The 17,591-nt window shown below is 35.0% G+C and overlaps 1 protein-coding gene across 1 annotated transcript in view; it reads right to left on the minus strand.

Moving 5' to 3' along the window:
* Window positions 1-5,267: 5,267 nt before the first annotated feature.
* The window catches only part of BLTP3B (bridge-like lipid transfer protein family member 3B), a 113,369-nt gene continuing 101,045 nt past the window's right edge, over window positions 5,268-17,591 (minus strand). Inside the window, exons 20-21 of the mRNA XM_049884140.1 lie at window positions 9,160-9,326; window positions 5,268-7,089 (exon numbers count right to left, since the gene is read on the minus strand). Coding sequence (XP_049740097.1) covers window positions 6,970-7,089; window positions 9,160-9,326 — 287 coding nt within the window. The 3' untranslated portion in view covers window positions 5,268-6,969. The remainder of the gene's footprint in view (window positions 7,090-9,159; window positions 9,327-17,591) is intronic.

Raw genomic sequence — 17,591 nt, forward strand, 5'->3', positions numbered from 1 at the left:
CCTGAGGCTCCTGTGCTGAGATGCTCCCAGACCAGGGGAAGATTAACGACAAGGACCTTTCTCCAGAGCTGACAGAAAAAGCTTTCCCTTGGAGCTGACACCCTGAATTTGGACTTGTAGTCTACTACACTGTAAGTGAATAAATTTCTCTTTGTTAAAGCCATCCACTTGTGGCATTTGTTATAGCAGCACTAGATAACTAAGACAAACTTCTTGGATTATTTGCTCAACATACAGATAAGTATGGTGAAAGGATACAACCCTTACACACACCTTACCTGACTTTAAACCACAAAGTATCCCCTTGTTTGGTTTGAATGACTGCCTCTTGATCTATGTACAGGTTCCTCATGATCACAATTCCAGAATTCCCAATCTTTGCAATGTTATTAATAATTTTTTATGAACCACACAGTCCAATCCTTTGCAGAGTCAATAAAACACAAGTAAACATCTTTCAGGTGTTCTCTGCTTTCAGCCAGGAACCATCTGACGTCAACAATGATATCCCTGGTTCCACATCCCCTTCTGAATCCAGCTTGAATTTCTGGCAGTTCCCTGTTGATGCACTGCTGCAGCCGCTTTTGAATGATTTTCAGCAAAATTTTATTTGCATCTGATATCAATGGTATTGTTTGATAATTTCTGCATTTGAGTAGATCATCTTTCTTTGGAATAGGCATAAATATGGAGTTCTTCCAGTCGGCTGGCGAGGTCGCTGTCTTCCAAATTTCTTGGCGTAGATGAGTGAGCACTTCCAGCGCTGCATCCCTTTGTTGAAACATCTCAATTGGTATTCTGTAAATTCCTGGAGCCTTGTTTTTCAAGGATGGCTTCAGTGCAGCTTGGACCTCTTCCTTCAGTATCATGAGCTCCTGATCATATGCTACTCCCTGAAATGGTTGAACGCTGACCAGTTCTTTTTGGTATAGTGACTCTGTGTATTCCTTCCAACTTCTTTTGATGCTTCCTGCGTTGCTTAATATTTTCCCCATAGAACCCTTCAATATTGCAACTCAAGGCTTGAAGTTTTTCTTCAGTTCTTTCATCTTGAGAAATGCCGAGCATTTTCTTTCATTTTGGTTTTCTAACTCCAGGTCTTTGCACGTGTCATTATAATACTTTGTTTTCTTGAGCCACCTTTTGAAATCTTTTGTTCAGATCTTCATCATTTCTTCTGTCCACTTTAGCTACTCTCTGTTCAAGAGCAACTTTCAGAGTCGCTTCTGACAGCCATTTTGGTCTTTTCTTTCTCTCATGTCCTTTTTAATGGCCTCTTGCTTTCTTCATGTGTGAAGACTCTTCTGGTCTTTGGTCATTAGTGTTTAATGTGTCAAATCTATTCTTGAGATGGTCTCTAAATCCAGGTGGAGTATACTCAACATAGTACTTTGACTCTCGTGGACTTGTTCTAAATTTCTTCAGTTTCATCTCAAACTTGCATATGAGCAATCAATGATCTGCTCCACAGTCAGCCGCTGGCCTTGTTCTGGCTGACAAAATTTAGCTTTTCCATCATCTCTTCCCACAGATGTAGTCAATTTGATTCCTGTATTTCCCATCTGGTGAAGTCCATGTGTATAGTTTCTGTTTATGGTGTTGAAAAAAGGTATTTGCAATGAAGGAGTCATTGGTCTTGCAAAATTCTATCATGCAATCTCCAGCATCATTTCCATCACCAAGACCATATTTTCCAACTGCCAATTCTTTTCCATTTCCAGCTTTCACATCCCAATCACCAGTAATTATCAATGCATCCGGACTGCATGTTTGATCAGTTTCAGACTGCAGAATTTGATAAAAATCTTCAATTTATTTTTGGCTTTAGTGGTTGGTGCATAAATTTGAATAATAGTCATATTAACTGGTCTTCCTTGTAGGCATATGGATATTACCCTATCATTGACAGTGTTGTACTTCAGGATAGATCTTAAAATGTTCTTTTTGATGATGAACGCAAAGCTATTCCTCTTCTAGTCCTCATTCTTGGCATAGTAGACCATATCATTGTTTGATTTAAAATGGCCAATACCAATTCATATCAGCTCACTAAGGTCTAGGATATTGATGTTTATGCATTCCATTTCATTTTACAATTCAAAGATAAAGTGATTTCATATTTCTTAAATTTTTTCTCTAAAAAATGTTTCAAATCCTCAAACCTGCTAAGACTACACAGATTTTCAAGATTCGAACACTAACATGAATTTCCCTCCACTAGCTAATATCTAATGGTTTATAAATGCTCAACATCTCTGCTTCATGACATCTTAAATTTTGCACCTCAGACACCAAAAAACAATTTATCAAGTATTATAATTTAATGAAGAAATCAGTTTTTTCTACATCACTACTTCTTTAGAAATCCCTGGGTGACATAAATGGTTAAGCGCTTGACTACTAACTGAAAGGTTGGCAGTTTGAACTCACCCAGAGGCTCCTCAGTTAAAATGCCTAGCAATCTGTTTCTGAAAGGTCACAGCCTTAAAAAAAAAAAAAAAACCCCTATGGAGTACAGTTCTACTCTGAAACACAATAGGGTCGCCATGAGTTGGAATTGACTTGATGGCAACTGGATTTTTGTTGTTGTTGTTGTTTTAGTGTTTCTCTATCCTATGTAATTCCAACTTTTGGTATTTTACATAGCTTAGAAGAAACTGAAACACAGTTAAAAAAAAAAAAAACTTTCCATAGTACCTCTAGGTGCAAGCTAAAATGAGATTGCACTTTAAGGAATTAGGCACAACTGAAATTTATCCCGGGTATCAGTCAATTTCCAAAGAGAAACTACTTCAGCTCCTATTCTTTTGGACTTATCTCCATCCTGTTTAGCCATTAAGACTGGCAGATCTTGACAGGCACAACACCGTATGTTACAATCAAATCCAGATGAGATTCTGGCACTGTAGCAGTACATGAAGCGATATATTAATTTTTTGTTTTGTGATTGTGACAAATCAACTAGCAGCTCAGATATTCAAATTTTTTTAGAACACAGTATGGCAAATTGCCCCACCTCCCACCTTTGTTTCCGCTATGGATTCAAATACTTTGATCCAACTGAGAGGACGAGCATTCTAATCTCCCCACCCCACCATTCAATACCTGAAAAAATCCTTGATATTTCATCCATTCATTTTATTCTTTCAACAATTTATTGAGCACCTCCTATGTGCCAGGCACTGTATTAGGCATAGGGAATACAAAATTGAACAAAGACAACAACAAAGACACAGTTCCTGTCCTCATGGAGTTCACAATCTAGTGAGTCTGCCATTAGTCAAACAAATATATATAAAATTACAATGGTGTTAAATGCTAAGGAGAGGTATGTGGTCATGAAAGAAGGTATACTAGGGGGTCATAACTCTGTCAAAGAAATTTGGGAGTGCTTCCTTGAGAGAGTAATGAATGAGCTGCGATGTAAAAGACAAGTAGGAATTAACTAGGCAATGAGGAGGGCAAAGTATTTCAAGCCAAAGGAACATCATTAACAAGGGTCCTATAGTGGAAAAAGCATGGAACACTTTAGCCCTCACTTATTCCTGATACTGAAAGAAGGGCAATGAAGGTAGAACACAAAGTAAACCATTGTGCAAAATGAGGCTGAGTAGTAGTAATAATAGCTAACCTCTATTAAGTGCTTTACAGGTGATATACCAGCCACTGTTTTGTTTACAGGTGATATACCAGCCACTGTTTTAGTCTTTTGAGACATGAATTCATTTAATGCTCAGAATTACTATATGAAGTAGACAGTGACCCTAACATATGTGACCTCATAGGTTATATAAAATATTTTTGTTTTTATTATAAAGGCAATGAAAAGCCACTAAAGTGTTTTAGGTAAGGGTGAGAGTGGGGGTAGGTGGGTCAGCTTGATTAAAATTGCACTTTGAAAAAGATCATTCTGCCTGCAGTATGGAGAACAAATCCAAGGGGGGCCAGAGGAGCTGCAAAAAGACCATTTAGGAGGCAACTGCAGTAATGTAAGTGAAAGATGCTGATGGCAGCCTAGATCAGACATCTGGGAGAAATAGGGAAAATTGAGGACTCGGCGATGGACTGGTTATGGGGAGAAGGTGAGGAAGAGAAAGGTGGCTAAGATGAGTTCTGTGTTACTAGTTTAGGAGACTGAATTCACTGAGATATGAAGATGTGCTGATTAGGCTGCAGGTTAATAAAAACTTATTAAAGAGGACATCAGAACACTTTGTATTGACAAACATTGAATAAGAGCAACAATAATAAAAACCCAGAGAGGAGTTTCTGTTTAATTTTTCCACACATATTTGCCTTTAGTCACACATAGCCATTCTTACCTTGCTTAAATAAAAATAGCATCTCATCACAACTAGTGGCACATGGTGGTCTTTTAAAGTAGGATAGGATGAGAAAACAAAACAAAAAATAGGAGATACCAAAACCATGTTTTTGGCAACATATGAAATAAAAGAGCAAAACATGATTACATTTCTCCCTGATCACTACCACCTTCTGTCAGATTTTAGCAAAGAAAATTTCAAGATGTGATAAATTTCTAATTTACAGCCAATGAAAAAACCCTGATAAACTTAATATAGATTTATTCCTGTATTTCTTATACTACTAAAAATTTGGGATTAACTTCAGCAAAAACTGTCCCCCCATTTTTAAGTGTTCGAATAACACATACACATACTACCACACACATACACACACACTATTAATTTTTAAAGGAACAGATAAAAGACATTACGTGAATCCTTCTACAAAAAAAAAAAAAAATCTGTGACATTAAGATGAAGCTAAAATAAATGCATATAACTGGGTTTTAAGTCAAAGACCAGGTTACTAATTGTGATTTTAGTCGAGACACTTGTCTTTTCTGAGTCTAAGGGTATTTGTTTTAACTTCTAAAACAAGCTTAATACCTACCTCCTAGATTTGTTATGCAAATTATGAGATAATGTTTGTCGAAGTGCTTTAGGAATTTATATCTTTATAAAAATAGAACTTCTTATGAATTAAAAAAAAAATCCAGCAAAGCAAGTAGAATGCTCAGCTCTATATTACTCATCATCTCCACTGTTTATATGATTTTCTTGGAAGGCCAAATACATTTAAAAGGAGTAAGGAAAACATTCATTTTCTGTAACAGTAAACAATTATAATAAACCATAGATAAAACTGAAATTTATATAAAACAAAAGGCAATCCCGAGAAACACCGTCAGTCCGAAGAAGTTAATGTCCCTTCAATCCTGCTTTTCCATCACAGAGACTGGATTAGTTGAATATATATATACAAGTCAAAGGTACTCTATGAAAGACATACGCTATACATTTTGAATCTTTAATTATATTGACCTTTGCATTTAAACTAAGGCTATTATATCGTTCTAGATGGACATGATTTAACATTTTTTAAAAAAATACAGAGGTAAAATTTGTTCTTTGCTGTATCCTCAGCTCCCAAGAAAGTACCTGTTTTTCTAAATAATGTCAATACAAATGGATATAATAGGAAAAAAAAAAAAAAAGCCAGTGTTGTTTTAAATAAAATTAAAATCACTGCAACACTTACTGTAAATAAAATATGTACTTTTCCCCAAGTACTGAGATAGAGGGAAGGCTATTATAAGTCATGCCAAACAAGCAAAGCACCATAAAATGTCTCAATGAGTTTAGAATTTTCAAGTATCTTAATGAAATAATAATCTGTTTCATGTTCTATCTTGGATATATTGTTTATGAATGTGAATTTTAAAATACAGCCCACTTAGTTTAAATCTATCAGAAATATATTTTAAATCTTTAAAAGCCTATTTAACACTCATGTACTTTTATTTCATGATACATGACTGAGATTCTCTTATGTTATTTCCAACTTTAACAATCCCTAGAAAACAGAATTCAAACTTTACCAATTATTCCTATTATAGAAGATTGTACATATATCACAGAGCATTAATCAAAGCTAGCTTTATAAATTCAGTATGTGCAAACACCCACCTAATTTGATACTACAAGAATGGTATGAAATTGTTTTATGTGTGTGAAAAGAAAATTCTCTGAAAACATTCCCGTTTGAGGAGGAAAGATGAAGGTAAAGAAATAATATAAATGGTACTAACTAAAGTTTATATAGTTACAAATTCTGCCAAATTTAGCAGGATAGTTAAATTACTCTTTTATCTCTAATAGTAAATGTTGAAAGGAATGTATAAGTAATACACTTAGAATCACTTGGCCATCCATATACTCTAATATTTTGCTTTTTTACAGTTTGTGCTTTTTATTTTCACATTTGTACCATTTTTATGTTGAAAATTATAGCTTCAACCTATGCAGTTTACCCACCATTTAAAATGATTTTTTTTTTTTTCACATTTTCAAGCTACTTCATAAATTTAGTAGGGTGATGATTTTCCCAAGTGTGCAAATCCAGTAATTACATAATTTATTAATTTGATTGGTCTTTTTACAGTAATTAAATATAGATTTAAGTACATTATTTTAATAACATTTAAAATGTAATCCTCTTTTTATTTTACATGAGCTCTAAAAGCATTTGAATCTTTGTAAATAATAGAAACTTATTAACAAATAGTGAGAAATAAATTCAGCAATCAGTGTGAACACAATAGTTTTCATTTCTCTTTTTAAAAAATGCCTATAATGCTATCAAAATTAGGAAATGACATCTTCTTTTCATTAGGCATGTAATTATATTACAGTATGTACTGACTTCCCAGGCCACACCAGTTTAAAAGAGGGTTAAACCCTAAAAAACCCAACAACCAAAAGACTGTAATGTTTGTACCTAATACTTTCTAAACTGGTTTTGGAATAGTCACTTCACCACATTCCGTTTCATTCTACTGTCTTTTCATGAAAAGGAAAGCCTTCCATTAATTGATAACACCATGTTATAAATATAATCTTCCTACGCCAGAGCTATAATTTGAGTTCTTGATTGCCATTCCTGCTATTCAACTGTCGTCTTCTTTATATGGTATAGAAGAGCATCTTTTTCCAAGTGAGCCTCTGCAAGGGCCATTTTAGCTTTAGCCAGTTCCTGTTTAAGAAATTCATTCTCCTCCATGAGCTGAAATACGAAATTTGGAAAATAAGAAAACTTAATCATTTTTAGAAAATATTTATAGACTACTTACTTATATAGTATCCAAAAGCATGACGCTTAAGATAATAAAAATATCCAGTGCTGGGGAGGGTCCAATTAAACTGAAAATTACTTTAGAAAGCTATATGGAAATGCTTATGTCCACAAAAATGTTCATCAGCTTTAATTCAGCAATTCAAAACAATAATTAGCTCCTAATTTCCAAATCTAGTAGTTACTTTGGAAACCCTGGTGGCAGAAGGGATAAGAGCTATGGCTGCTAACCAAAAATGGTCAGCAGTTCAAATCTACCAGGCGCTCCTTGGAAACCCTAGGGGGGAGTTCTTCTCTGTCCTATAGGGACACTATGAGTCGGAATCGACTTGACAGCAACGAGTTTGTTTTTGTTTTTGTTTTTTAGTAGTTACTTTACCTAATTTTAATTTCCCTGGACCTCTTTGTGCCTTTAGACATTGTTCTCTTCGCCCCTCCTTCCTGAGGCTCTGTTTGGTGTTTATGCCACAGCTCTTTGATGTTTTACCTGCTCTGCTTACAGCCTCTCCATCTTTTCTTCAGTTGGCTCCTTAACTAAACACATTTAAATTCTCATATTCTATCAGATTCCATAATTGTCAGTCTTCTCTTGTTACTCTCTGGGGTGATCTCATCTAGTCCATGGCTCTAACTGTATTATATAGCCTGATTCAGCACAAACCTTTCTCCTGAGCTCCAGACTCACATTTTCATCCAGATGACCCCTCCTTTAAGACTCAGTTCAAGTATTTTATTCTCTCAGTACCCTCAGCTGTAATCTTTAGGTGCAGACATGATAAAAGCTAAGGACCTTCTCCCCTAAAATATGCAATTACGGATACATTAAAATATTTGCATTCAATTTCCATGAGGTCTCGGACTACTTTTAGTTCCAGCTTAAGAATTCTGCCCTACAGAGCAAGTTAGGTATTTCCCTATACTTCCCCAATCTCTATTACACCACTTGACACAGTATATTGTGACCACCAATTGCACACTCCTGCTCTTCCCTTTAGATAGTTAGCTCCTCAACAGATAGAGACGGTATACTGTTCAACTTTGTATACCTAGCTCAGAATTGGCACCAACTTAATCCTTGTTGAACAGAAGAATGAATGAATGCACTCTGTGGTTCCATCATAAGGAAATAAAACTCTGTTGAACAACTTCATATATAATGGCAAAAAATTAGAAGCAATTTAAAAGTCAACAAATGTAAAATAAAGGATTGAGAGATGTCAGTACATCCATATCCATACTACTTGACCATTAAAAATAAATATGAAAAAAACTGTAGCATTATGGAAAAATATTTGTTAAACAATGCTAAGCAAAAAAAAAAAAAAAAGCACATATACTAACTTGTAATTGTTTAAAAAAAAAAGAAATGGAAAAGATCCTCAGAGCAAAGTACACAAAAACATTGACAGCACTACAAGAGGTTAAGCCCATTGCCGTCAAGTCGATTCTGACTTATAGTGACCCTACAGGACAGAGTACAACTGCCTCATAGGATTCCCAAGGCTGTAATCTCTATGGAAGCAGACTGCTACATCTTTCTCCCATCAAGTGGGTGGTAGGTCCAAACCACCAACCTTTTGGTTAGGAGCCAAGTGCTGTAACCACTGCACGCACTTAGGAGGTACTAAAGTTACTCTTTATTTTGAAATATTTTCCCAAATATTACAATACTTAAAAATAAGACTTTAAAATTAATATATCCCATAGGAAGCCTCCCTATCTTCCAGACACTGGGTTAGACCCTCCTGTGCTCCTCCTGTCACAGAATCACCACATTTAATCCTCTATTTTCCTACTAGACTACATCCTCTATGAAGACTGGGAATGTCCCTATCTTGTTCAACACAGTACCTACAGCATCTAGCACCATTACTGGGCACATAACAAGTGTTCAATAAGCATTATTTAAATAAGTGAGTAAATAATATGTTAACTATTTCATATCTTAATACTTATTTTAATTGCTAAAACTGAGTAAGACTGAATTTGTTTTCCCATTACCTGTTCCCTAGTAAAGTCCTGAGAAGGCCAAGAAACATCTGGACTCGTCTGAGTGGCCTGAGTGACACTATGGTGTTTCTTCTCATCACACTTTCCACATGTCAGCAGTACTGAATCACTCTGGGCACTTTCTTTCAAATCACTATCAGTGTTAAATATCTGAGAACCTGATCAAACACATAAAATGCTCAGATAATTGACTCCCAAATACTTGATATATCTTTAAAAGTTTTATTGTGGAAAATTAATTTTACCATGAGCACATCTCTATTATTATGAGCACAGTAATATGACGCAGGCAATGCTAACTCCGATTACTGGTAAAAGCTGCCCAGAACAAGTGTGCTATGTGTGATATGCAAGGGATGGCTGTCAGGTACCCAAAAGGTATGTGTTTGTCACCCCTGATAAAACAATGGGAAAAATAAACCTATAAAAATAGCATTTAGTATTCTCATTTTAAAAATTGTATTTTTTATGAATGCAAAATTAATGCAAGTACAGTGAAGGAAACCTAGAAAGTGCAGAACAAAGTATGAAGATCATTTATACTTAGAGAGCACTGTTTTTAAAGCTAGAAGAGATGTTATTAAATTATGGTACACATTACGATATTATACATCCATTAGCAAATCTTATTTTGGATGATTAAAGACTTCCCTCTTTCTTGAGTTAGCATAAACAGATCTCCAACACTCCAGAGAAATGGAGATCCATTTATGCTAGCTCAAGCAGAAGAGGAAATTATAAGGATATACCAGAAAATCTTACAGGCATTTAAGGGTAGGGAACACACACACACCCACACAAAGAAGAGTCACATATCTCAGAAATGAACAGACAAATGGAAAAAAAAGGTTTTTTTTTCTAAATTTAAAAAATAATTATGGGGGAAGAGGGAGTATAACTACATAGTAGTAACATTGCTGTATCTCACTGCAATTAAGTCTGTATTTTTTTAATCTGAAGCTAATTCTGATTAGCTAGGATGTACACAGCATGCCTTAGACCAACAATTAAGTAAATAACTAATAATAATAAAATTAAAGAAATTAAAAGGGCAGATGTAAATCCAACTACATCAATAACAACGTTAAACGTCAGTGGATTAAAGACTACAATCAAAAGGCAGAGATTGTCTGACTGGATTAAAAAACAAGATCTGATTATATACTATTTATAGGAGATACCCTGTAGATTCAAATAGATTGAAAGTGAAAAGACAGAAAGATATACACCAGAAGAAAGCTGTTAAGAAATTTGGAGAGACTATACTAATGTCAGATAAAACAGACTTTAAAATAAAACAAAACAAAAAAATGTTATCAGAAACAAAGAGGAACATTTGATATTGACAGAAGGGTAAATTATCAGGAAGATATTACAATAATACACATATATACACCTAACAACAGAGCACCAAAATACATGAAGAAAAAACTAACAGAAATGAAGGGAGAATAAACAATCCAACAATAATAGCTGGAGATTTCAATACCCCACTTTCAGTGATGGATACGATAATTAGACAGAAGATCAGCAAGAAAACCAAAGAACTTAAGCAACAAATACACAGTATGGTGTCCAGCCACAACTGAATGCAATGAGAAATCAATAACAGAAAAAAATTTCGAAAACTCACAAATAGGTATACATGAAACAAAATACTCATAAAAAAACCAATGGGTCATAGAAGAAATCAAAAAGGAAATTAGAAAATACTTCGAGATGAATGAAAATAAAGACATGGCATACAAAAATTTATGGGATGCTGCTAAAGCAGTGCTGAAAGGGAAATTTATAGCTGTAGATGCCTATATTAAACAGGAAAAAAATCTCAAGCCGATAACCTAATCTTTCACCTAAACAGAACAAACTAGAAGGAAACTTACTCAACCTGATAAAGGGCATCTACAAAAAGGGCAAACATCATTAATGGTGAAAGCTAATGGTGTTCCTGACTGTTCCCCTAAGTCAGGAACAAGACAAGAACGTCCATCTTCCACACTTCTATTCAATATTGCACTAGAGGTTCTAGTTAGGGCAATTAGGCAAGAAAAAGAAATAACAGGCATCCAGCTTGGAAAGGAATAAGTGAAACTATATTTGCAGATGACACAATTTTGTATATAGAAAATCCTAAAGAACCCATTAAAAAAATATTAAAATAAACAAGTTCAGCAAGGTTGTAGGAAAAAAATACAATATCCATCCACAAAAATAACTGAGTATATTAAATAGTAATCTATCAGTAAAGATTAGACAGTAATGAAAAATTAAAAATAAAATTAAGAAAACAATTCCATTCACGATAACATAAAAGAGAGTACTTAGTAATAAATTTAACAAAGGAAGTGCAGAGTTTAATCTGAAAACTATAAAACACTGTTGAAAGAAATTAAAGAAGATCTAAATAAAGGGAAAAAAATTCTATGTTCATGGATTGGAAGACTTACTCTTGTTAAGAGGGTAATACTTCCTAAACTGATCTAAAGATTCAATGCAATTCCCAGTAGAATCCCAGCTGGCTTCTTTGTAGGTAGTGGCAAGCTGATTCTAAAATTCATATGGATTTGCAAGGGACCCAGAATAGCTAAAACAATCCTGAAGAAGAAAAAAGTTGGAGGACTCATGTTTTCTGATCTCCAACTTACTATTGAAAAACAACAGTAAACAAGACAGTGGCAGACGGACAGACATATAGATCAATGGGATAAAGTGTAAAGTACAAAAACAAACCATATACCTATGCTCAACTGATTTTTGCCAAGACCATTCAATGGGGAAAGAATACTCTGTTTAACAAATGGTGCTGGACAGTTGGATAGCCATAATGAAAAGAATGAAGTTGGACCCTTAATTCACACCATATATAAAAATTAACTCAAAATAGATCAAATACCTAAATGTAAGATTAAAATTAAAAACTCTTAGAAGGACATATAAGGATAAATCTTCATGACCTCGGATTTGACAATGGGTTCTTAGATTGACATTAAACACATGAGGAGTAAAAGAAAAAAATGGATATTTTTCTTCAGATACTATAAACTTCTCATAAAAAAGGAAAAATATATATATATATTTTTTAACAAACAGCAATTATTTAGCATAAGGTACTGCTGGGAGAAATACCATAAAGAATTATTTAGAATGCATGATAGAAATCTTCTGATCCCTGAAGCAACAGAGGAAGAAACAGTCAGGAATAGGAGGAAGACATGGAATGCATGGTTAATTGCCTACCTGAACAACTGCCTCCTTTGCCATGAGCCCAGGAGAACTGCATGGTGTCTAGCTACCATTACTGAACATTTTGATTAAAAACTCTATAAACTAATCCTGATCAAAAAGGGGAATATACAGAATCGAATTTGAAATTCTTATGGACTCCAGACTTTCTGGAGCCATGGAAGCTGGATGAAACCCTGAAATTACTGCTGTGACATAATCTTTAAACCTTAAACCAAAAATATCTCCTGAAGTCTTCTTAAAACCAAACAACAGTTTAACTTAACTAATAAATAATGTCTGCCTTGAACATTGTGCTCTTTCAAGATCTACCTATATGGAATGAAACTGAAACAGCAACTCAAAAAATTAGATAGAAAACTTAGGGGAGAGTGAACAACTCAGAAAAAGAGGGTGAGAGTGTTTCCACAACTCGAAGAATGTAATCAATGTTCCTGAATTGTACATACAGAAATCATTGAATTGGTGTGTTTTGCTATGGATAATCTCAACAATAACAACAACAACAAAAAAAGTCTCATTACAAATCCTTGCCAATAATTCCCCAAGAATTATTTCAAGGAATGTTTTAAAATTTGTCAAGTACCAATGTTTTATCTCCTGGTTAAAAAAAAAAAAAATTTTTTTTTTTTATATTCTGTGTTAAGGACAAACTTTACTGCACTGACATCAGAGAAATGGCCTGTATCAATTCTACTTTTTAAAATTTGTTGATATTTTCGTTGAGACCCAATAATTAGAAGTTGTATGGGTGTTTGAAATTTCCTGTTTGTTGAATCCAAAGTTACGTGTATGTGTATATGTAAATATAAATACATATATATGATCAAGGAAACCCTGGTGGCGTAGTGGTTAAGTGCTACGGCTGCTAACCAAAGGGTCGGCAGTCGGAATTGACTCGAGGGCACTGGGTGGTGTGGTGGTGATATATGATCAAACTTGTTAATCATATTATGCAATTTCTCCATACTGAATTTTTTTTTAATGTACTCAGACAGCCACATTAAGGTATCTCAATATGACTGTAGTTTTGTCCATTTCTCATTATTTCAAACAGGTTTTGCTTTATATTTTTCAAAGTTATGTTGTCAGACAGATAATTATGACTGGGGCATGTTTTTGGTGGTCTTCTATCAACATGAAATCACTCTCTGCACAATTTTACACTTTTAAATTAGATTTCATCTAATATTACTATTACTCTTTCACTTCTTTTTTGTTAGCCTTTGTCTGATACATTTATGTGTGTGTGTGTGTATTCCATTTCCTTATTTTCAGTGTTTCTGTATCACCTTTGTTTAGCGGACTATCTTCTATGCAGCAAATACCTGGGATTTTCTGTTGTTGTTTTGTTTTCCCAACTCTTAGTGCCTCTGTCTTTTAATAATGGAATTTAAGCCATTCACATTTACTGAGATGATGCCATCTAATTGTTTTCTATTTACCGTGTTTTCTTTCTGTTCCTTTTTCTTCATTTCCTGTCTTTTGTTGAACTGATTAGGTATTTTTGGTCCATTTTTGCCCACCTATATGTTTTAAAGGTCACTTACTATTTTGGTCATCTAGGGGTGAGCATACAATGCTAACATACATTATTTAACTTACATTGTTCTATCAAAGTCTAGAGTGATAGTCCCTTCAACAAAACATAGGTTAGCACATTTTTACTTCCCTATTCTCCTCTCCCTTTTCCCCCATTAAAACCTGTCATATTGACATCACCTAGAATTTTAGTTGCATATTAAAAAAAGAAATTTTTCTTATACATTAGCAATTATTTAGACTTAACTCCAAGTTTTACTAGTTTTTTTCTTAACTTCTGCTGTTCCTTATTAATTTTTCACATTAAGTAATTCTTTCCATTTTTAAAAATTATATTTATTTTGCCTTCAAAATAAAAGTTTAGGTTCAAAATCATTTCCCTACAGAACTCTGAGAAAATTTCTTCACTGTCTTCTAATATCCAGTGTTGCCAATGGAAAGTCTGATTCTCACCCTTTGCTTTCTCTCTCTAGATACTTTCAGGACCTTTCTCTATCCTCGCTGTTCTGAAATTTCACCAGTTATATCCAGGTAAGGGTTGTTATTTTCATTCACTCTGCTCTGCACGTGATTGGCTCTATCAGTTTGAAAACTTGTCTCTTCCTTCAAATTTAGCAATATTTCTTTTATTATTTATTGCATTATTTTTTCCTCTTTCCTTTCTTCTGTTCTTTCTAGAAGTTCCTTTAGACAGATGTTAGAACTTGGATCTATCCCTCATTTCTCACCATTTTAAACATAATTTTATCTTCTCCTTTCTTCTCTTGCTTTTTAGGTGAATCCCCTTTGTTCAACTTTCTATACTTGTGTTGTCCAATATAGTGGCCACTAGTCACATGTAGGTATTTAAATTAAAAATTAAATAACCTTAAGAATCCAGTTTCTCAATTGCAGTAGCCACATTTCAAGTGTACAATAACAACTTGACTATTTATTATGGAATATTTCCATCATCACAAAGTTTTATTGGACATTTCTATTAAAGATCACCAACTCAACCTTCAGCTGTTTTCATTCTGTTTTTAAGCACCCATTCAACAAGTTATTTATTTATTTATTTTTGATAGACCTACCCATTAAAACCCACTGCTGTCAAGTTGATTCTGAGTCATAGCGACCCTATGGAGCAGAGCAGAACTGCCCCATATGGTTTCCAAGGAGCACCTAGTGGATTCGAACTGCTGACCTTTCGGTTAACAGCCATAGCTCTTAACCACTATGCCACCAGGGTTTCCAAATTGATAGACCTAATAGATATTACAAAAAAAGAAAAAAAAAAAGAACTTGTTGAATGACTGGGTGAATAAAAAATATGTATGCTGAGCAAATAACACGAGAAGCCAGACTATACGAAGAATAAAGCAGCATCAGGATTGGAGGAGGACTCATTAACAACCTGTGATATGCAAATGACACAACCTTGCTTGCTGAAAGCAAAGAGGACTTGAAGCACTTACTGATGAAGATCAAAGACCACAGCCTTCAGTATGGGTTACACCTCAACATAAAGAAAACAAAAATCCTCACAACTGGACCAATAAGCAACATGGTGATAAACGGAGAAAAGATTGAAGTTGTCAAGGATTTCATTTTGCTTGGATCCACAATCAATGACCATGGAAGCAGCAGTCAAGAAATTAAGATGAAGAATTGCATTGGGCAAATCTGCTGCAAAAGGACTCTTTAAAGTGTTGAAAAGCAAAGATGTAACTCTGAAAGACTAAGGTGCACTAGATCCAAGCCATGGTATTTTCAGTTGCCTCAAATGCATGTGAAAGCTGGACAATGAATAAGGAAGACCAAAGAAGAACTGATACCTTTGAATTACATTGTTGGCGAAGAACACTGAAAATACCATGGACTGCCAAAAGAACGAACACATCTGTTTTGGAAGAAGTACAGCCAGAGTGCTCCTCGGAAGCGAGGACAGCGAGACTTCAACTCATGTACTTTGGACAGGTCATCAGGAGGGACCAGTCCCTGGAGAAGGACATCATGCTTGGTAAAGTAGACGGTCAGCAAAAAAAAAAAAGATGACCCTCAACAAGCTGGACTGACAAAGTAGCTGCAACAGTGGGGTGAAGCATAGCAACGACTGTGAGGATGGTGCAAGACCGGGCAGTGTTTTGTTCTATTGCATGTAGAGTTGCTAGGAGTTGGAACTGACTAGAAGGCACCTAAAAACAACAACATATCATCCTTGGAGAAAGGTCTATTCAGATCCTGTGCCCATTTTTAAATTGGTTTATCTATCTTTTCAGTATTAAGTTATAAGAGTTTTAAGTTATCAGATATATAATTTCCCAGTCTGTGGGCTATCTTTTCACTTTGGTAGTATCTCATGTACCAAAAAGTTCTTAATTTGGATGAGGTCCAATTTATTTTTTCTCTTGCCATTAGTGCTTTTGCTGTGATATCTAAGAAGGCTTTGCTTACCCCCAGGTCATAAATATTTACTCCTATGCTCTCTTTTAAGAGTACTATAGTTTTAGCTGTTAAGTTTCGGTATCTAATACAATTTTGTGTATGGTGTAATGAAAGAGTTCAATTTCATTCTTTTGCTTTTAGATACTTAGTAGCTCCAGCACCATTTGTTGAAAAGATTCATTATTTCCTCTAGTGAATTGTCTTGGAACCCTTGTCAAAAACTAATTACCCACAAACGTAAAGGTTTATTTTTGGATTCTCAGTTCTGTTCCATTCCAATACTTGTTTACAAGCTCCTTGTCTACCCCACTAGCTAGACAGTGTTTTGCTTACAATCGTGAATGCTGACTAATACAGTCTTCTTTAAATGCCTGAGAATTCTTGACTATGGAGGCTGTTTTTATTTATCATAACCTAAAAAAAAAAAAAAGTTCTTTTTTTTATACCTACTGACAGAAACCCTGGTGGCGTACTGGTTAAGAGCTACGGCTGCTAATCAAAAGGTCAGCAGTTCAAATCCACCAGGCACTCCTTGGAAACCGTATGGGGCAGTTCCATTCTGTCCTATAGGGTTGCTATGAGTCAGGATTGACTCTACAGCAGTGGATATATACCTAGTGATTGTGCAGGATGAAGGATCTGGCCTGCTGGGTAAGATATATCAGGTTTCTCAACTGGATGTGAAATCATTGTCTTCCTGGGACTCGGCAGCTGCCTATCTGGGGCCCTGCCTTACGTATTCAGATACAGAATCTATCTTCAATAATTTAGTCTACATGCAAACCTCACTAAAATCTGCTCCTTAGAAGGACCACAAAAAATCTTAAAAAGTAGTCTAGATTATTCACCCTAATGCCTTAGGGACCTATTTTTTAATCTCTATTCTGTTGGGGAGATCTCTTCCATTTTTGAGGAGAAACTTCCCTAGAGTTTGTGCAAAGAAATGATGTATATGTGCCTTAGAAACCCTGGTGGCCTAGTGGTTAAGAGCTATGGCTGCTAACCAAAAAGGCTGGCAGTTCAAATCCACCAGGCACTTCTTGAAACCATATGGGGGCAGTTCTGTTCTGTCCTATAGGATCACTATGAGTTGGAATTGACTCTACGGCAACGGGTTTGGTTTTGGTTATGTGTGGCTCAGTCCCTTTCTGCTTTGGTATATGACTCCTATAAAAAGGGTGCATCTGTTCTGCTCTTTCTACAAGATAAGC

The sequence above is a fragment of the Elephas maximus genome, chromosome 4 (assembly GCF_024166365.1).
Source record: "Elephas maximus indicus isolate mEleMax1 chromosome 4, mEleMax1 primary haplotype, whole genome shotgun sequence".
Lineage (NCBI taxonomy): Eukaryota > Metazoa > Chordata > Mammalia > Proboscidea > Elephantidae > Elephas > Elephas maximus.